This window comes from Pistacia vera, unplaced genomic scaffold (genome assembly GCF_008641045.1).
Source record: "Pistacia vera cultivar Batoury unplaced genomic scaffold, PisVer_v2 Contig1083, whole genome shotgun sequence".
NCBI lineage: Eukaryota > Viridiplantae > Streptophyta > Magnoliopsida > Sapindales > Anacardiaceae > Pistacia > Pistacia vera.
Window position 1 is genome coordinate 246,513 of NW_022195119.1, and position 6,000 is coordinate 252,512.

The 6,000-nt window shown below is 33.6% G+C and overlaps 1 protein-coding gene across 1 annotated transcript; it reads left to right on the plus strand.

Moving 5' to 3' along the window:
• The first annotated feature begins 3,059 nt into the window (after positions 1-3,059).
• LOC116134726 (exonuclease 1-like) lies at positions 3,060-5,912 on the plus strand. Its single transcript, XM_031420389.1, has 8 exons — positions 3,060-3,220; positions 3,666-3,785; positions 4,080-4,203; positions 4,330-4,467; positions 4,569-4,778; positions 4,994-5,169; positions 5,267-5,339; positions 5,778-5,912. The coding sequence occupies exons 1-8, from the start codon at positions 3,060-3,062 to the stop codon at positions 5,910-5,912; spliced, it is 1,137 nt and encodes a 378-aa protein (XP_031276249.1).
• The last annotated feature ends 88 nt before the right edge of the window (positions 5,913-6,000 follow it).

Below are 6,000 nucleotides of genomic sequence, written 5' to 3' on the forward strand. Positions count from 1 at the left end.
CTGGCCAACTAGATTTACGGGGATCTGGCCAGAAACGACCATAATGGATCTAGCTGTTTCTTTTCGGCCAGATCCACGAGGATCTAGTTGTAATCGACCATTAAATGGTCAGATCCGACTAGTCATGCACTATTTCGACAATTGCCGGTAATGGTGTCCAGATCTGAATGTAGTCTTAGGTAATTTGATTGAAGATGTAGAAATTTGTGTATGAAAGTAAACTTAGTTTATGGGCCCACTATCTTATACTTATATACATATATGTTTTTCTATGACATATTTAGTGATTTCACTTTATATTTCCCAAAGTATCCTAGCTAGAGAGAACTATTACAGAAGTACAAGTAGCACGAGCTGCTTGGCTCGTCTGAAACTCGTTTATGGCTCAACTCGTGGTTAGCCGAGTCAACTCGGCTCAAGCTCGTTATATAAAACGATTCGAGTTTGAACATGGGGAGGCTCTGCTCGTAGGCTTGCGAGCCTGATGTGGCTTGGCTAAGTATGGTTTCATTTGTTATATTTTATAAACCGTGGGGACTGAAGTGTTATCTATATTCTTTAGTTTTAAATATTTGTAAAAATGACATTTAACCCCCCGATGTAATTTGTTCTAAAACACAAAATTAAACCTTCAAATAAGATATCCCAAATCGACAAACCCTAACCCCTAAATTTGTTCTTGTAAATATTCATAATCAAAAATCAAAATCAACATAATGGTTGTGTTGAGGAAGAAGATGAAGATGAAGATGAAGATGAAGATGAAGATGCAGATGAAGATGGAGATGGAAGTAATGTGTGATGCTATGCAAGATGAAGATGAGACGAAGATGAAGATGAAGATGAAAACAAGATGAAGATGATGGAGATAAAGATGCAGATGATGAAGATGAAGTCGAGTCAAATCGAACTCAATCGAACTTGAGTTCGAGTCCCTTTTCTCTTACTCGACAGGCTCGAGCTTGAACTTGAGCTCGATCTTGTAGCAAACGAGCCAAGCTCAATAAGTCAAAAACTCGACTCGGCTCGACTCGTTTACAACCCTAAGTACAAGGATAATAATGTCTTAAAGATCATGTGTTTAAGAATAAAATAGTTCATAAATATTCTTATAAATTGTTTTCAAAACAAGGGCATTACTATCCACAAATTTCATTAATCATGGGTAAAATTGTAACAAAATTAAGATTACTAAGCAATCTTATAATATTTAAGAAAATTGTGGTATTCGGATTACTACCTATATAATCTACAGTAATTATTATTGGTGTCAGAGGATTATCGGAATCTTTTATTATTTAACAACCAAGCATGGTGATATTAGTAATATAAAATGACATTACTGGAATAACGAGGGGTTACCCTCAACCAATCACACCCTAGGTATAATGGTTTTTTTTTTTTTTTTTTTTTTCTTTTTTAATTTTTAACTCTGAAGATATAAACTAGTAAAGAAAAAAAAGGGCAAAACTTATGAGTCAATGGATCTTTTATAGGGGCATGAGGTCTATGATAATTATAGGAATTAAATTAATCACTCTCTTCATTGTTAAATACACTTTTATTATATTAAAAAAAAAATTCTTTAAAACCTATTTAATACCAAAAATAGCTCTGTTTAATTAGATTTAATTTGTGTTTTTATTTACAACCATTTTTCCTAATTTTAAACTTAATTAGGGTCTTCGATTATAGCATTTTCCCAAATTTCAAACTTAATTAGGGTTTTTGTTTACACCATTTTTTCTCAATTTCTTAATTAGGCTTTTTTTTTTTTTTTTTTTTTTTTTTTTTTTTTTTTTTAATACCCTTTTTTTCCCAATCTCAAATTTGAATTTTTTCTTCTTCTTCAAATTCATATTTATTCCACTGTGTGATTTATTTTCTCCATAGCTTTAATAATATTTTTTCATAAACAAAAAATTATTTGAAATAAAAGAATGATTTAGAAAATTTAGATTTAGGGTTTATATAAGAATTAAAAATTAAAAATTAAAACAAAAATATAAAATAGAGAATGAAAATTTAGATTTTGGTGCGTTTGGTTTAATATTCCTATCCATATTCCCAAAATATTTGTTTGTTTAATTATTTAGGAAATATTAGAATATTTTTTAATTACTGTTAGACCCCTTAAGTTTATTAATTTCATTAAATACCCCAAAAAAAAGGTTAAAAAATTAACAAAAATACCCCCACCCACCCATAGTTGCCAGATTCTAGCAACAACCATCAGTGGTAGCCAGAATCTATCACAACAACCTACAAACGACCAGAAATATCTGGTAATTCACTGATCTGGCCATTTCCAGCCAGATCCCGTCAACGACAGCTATATCTTTGGCCATCATTGACGGCCAGATCTGGACTTTTGCGGCTGTCGACAACCAGATCTGTCCCTATTTGCCAGATCTGACCAGTCTGTGTCGTAAAGCCATTTTTCGATCAGATTCCAACGGTGGTGGCCGGAATTTGGCACTGTGGGTGGGTGGGGGTATTTTTGTTATTTTATAAAAAATTTATATATTGGGGTGTTTAGTTAAATTAGCAAACCTATGAGATTTTTTTGTTAATTTTTAAATTTTACCTTGTAATACTCACCTTATTAAACTACCAAATATTATTTCTAAAATCTTATCCAAAATAACAAAACAAACGGACCCAAAATATATTTTAAAGTGGAAGATAATTAATCAATTTGACGGGGCTGATTTCTTTCATAAAAGGTTTGATTAGGGCTCTACAATTGAGAGTCGGCCCAAATACTTGCAAAACCCAAAAACCCGAATCTACAGGCCTTTCAAATCAACCCGAATCTGTCAGCCCAATCAGAAGGTCTTCCACCACCACCACCATCGACAAAATTGAAACTTCCCGCCATTTAATTTGGTAACCTAATCCTCTTTCATTTGCTCAATAACCCCACTTCCAATTTCTCTATAAACTAGTTGTTTCTCGCTAAAGATTGGATTTTAGTTGTTGAAGCGAAGAAGCCAAACATTTTCAGTTCAGAGAATAACTGTTCACCAAATTCAGCTAAAATAGAAATATAAATAAAAATGGGAATACAAGGGCTACTGCCTCTGTTGAAATCGATAATGTTACCGATTCATATCAAAGAGCTTGAGGGTTGTTGTGTGGCTGTTGATACCTATTCTTGGCTCCACAAAGGTGCTTTTTCTTGTAGCAGGGAGCTCTGCAAGGGCTTACCCACCTCCAGGTCTATCTGTTTCTCTCTCTCTACTGAATTCTAATTTATATTATGTGTTTTGTTAGTTTTAGTTTTAGATTCAATATTTGATCGAAATGGGGTAATGGGTATGCCTTGTCTTCATGATTTGATGAACAGATTATGTTGTACCGTTGCATAAGGCAGTTGAATATTTTCACTATTTTATCAAACTGAATAGTGGGCTTCATTTGTTAGTTTGTATTGATGATCTGACGTTTTCTATTCTGTAGTTCTTACAAATGAAAATGCTAACTTTTTTAATAAGAAAGATTTTTTTTTTTTTTTTTCCCGGCATTAATCAGAAGTATATTGTTCTAATGAGGTTAACGAGTGTATTGATGAACAGAGAATAACATTTGTTAAACCTATTACTACTGTGATTCTGGGTATTTGTTGTAGTCTTACATGGGCGTGTTCTTTTATGATATTTTAGGCACATTGGATATTGCATGCATAGAGTAAATTTGCTGCGGCATTATGGTGTTAAACCTATTCTTGTCTTCGATGGGGGTCTTCTACCGATGAAGATTGAACAAGAGAACAAGCGTGCCAGGTATGCTCTATAAGCCACTTGAAGTTTTTGATTACTTAATTGGTCTTGCTTTAATTTTGCTGTCCAAAAGTGCTAAACAATTTAAAAAACTGTAGTCCAAACAGCTAGGTTAACTGAATATGTATTCTGCTACCCATCAGCTATAAAGTAAAATTTAGCTTATTCACTATTCAACATATTTTAAATGCCCATTTCGGGAATGAATAGATTAATCCACTAGACTTGTGTCTCCTCTTTTGCCATAGCTATCAGTTTTGTGGAGTGAAAGAAATGTTGTGTGCCCAAAAAATGTAGGGCAAGGAAGGAAAATCTTGCACGTGCCATTGAGCGTGAATCAGATGGGAATACTTCTGCTGCTTATGATTTCTACCAAAAAGCTGTTGATATTTCTCCTTCAATTGCACATGATCTAATTCAGGTAAGGAAGGGGATCTATAAAGGCATTTGTTTGATTTATTCTGAAAAGAATCTGTCTTCAAATCAAACATTGAATCTTAACTCTAGAACATGTTTGCTCCTCTACTGACATGGTCACTTGTGGAAGGTATTAAAGCAAGAGAATGTATGTTATGTTGTGGCTCCTTATGAGGCTGATGCCCAAATGACCTTCTTGGCAATCAGCAGACAGGTTGATGCAATTATCACTGAAGACTCTGATCTTATAGCATTTGGCTGCCCTAGAGTGAGTAATCTAGTAATTGATTAATTTTAAGGTCTTAATTATTTCTTTCATTTTCTATAGTACTTATAATTTTCCTGGGGTGATGATCCTTCCTGATCCAGATAATCTTTAAAATGGACAAGTTTGGGCAAGGTGTTCAGTTTCAGTATTCCATGCTGCAGAAAAATAAGGACCTCAGTTTTGCAGGATTCACTAAGCAAATGGTTCTTGAGATGTGCATCTTGAGTGGTTGTGACTATTTGCAGTCACTGCCAGGAATGGGCCTAAAAAGGGCTCACGCACTTATTAGTAAATTCAAAAGTTATGAAAAGGTGAGTTTAATTGTGAATGAACTTAATGCTTGATCTCTTTCAATTGATAGAACAACAAAATCAGTTACCCTGAGCAAACAAACGATTAGGGCTTTCAATATTTTTCTAGAGCTTCAGTTTTTTGTCTATTTTTCTTACTTTCAAATCCTTAAAGTATTGTGGGGAAGTTCTGGTGAATTTCTGTTTAATACCAAATGTTGTTTGATTCACTTTAGGTTATTAAGCACTTGAAGTACAGTACAGTTTCAGTTCCTCCTTTATATGAAGAATCATTCAAGAAAGCACTATTGACTTTCCAGCATCAACGGGTTTATGATCCAATCACTGAAGATATTGTACATTTGTCTGACATATCCAACAGCAATGGTGATGATTTGGACTTTTTAGGCCCATATCCTTCAATTAGAACTTACCTTATTTGTCATATTGTCTCTTCATCTTAAAGCGTTTTTATTAAATACATCAGAAAATACCTTAACCTTAAATACATTGATACCACAGCCTATAGCTAAAGGTATAGCACAAGGTGATCTTGACCCTTTTACTCAAATGCCATTCCAGGTATACTCTTTGCATATTTATTTTATTATATTCCTTTTGTGTGCGAGTGTTTAGTTGAAGTTTAGATTCTTCTGTTCTTCTATTGTGTGTTCAGCTATCAGGTGATATTAGGGTATATGTTGAATGAGGAGAATGCTTAAAGAAACTTACTTGTTAATCCTACAAATTTACGTAGTTGTAGCATGCATTGGAGTAAACTTAGAGGGAAATTTTGCATAAGCAATACTTTAACACCTATTATTATCACTTAGACATGTTTTTATCACTTAGACATGTTTTGTATCGAGTAAAACAAAAAAGCAAAAATGAAAGTCTGCATTTGCTTAAAGTCTCTAATTTTCTGCTTTTGTTCTGACACCCCCCCAGTCGTTTTTGGGATAAATTGTAGAATTTGTTCTTTATTTGTGCTTCAATCTTTTGTCTTCTTTTAACTAACAGGGAGGCAGTGATAGTTCTCAGCTCGTGCTTGACAAAAATTCACACCCGAAAAAATTTGGGCCTGAAAGTGAAAGGAAAAAGCTTGTTTTGCCTGTGCAGAAGAATCTCCTGACCAAGTATTTTTGTATCCTTTGATGTCCATTTGTCAGATTTTATTATCTTATTGAGGATTTTGGATATATCATTTTTCAAAATCTGTGGTTAGAAATTTAAGTTTGTTATT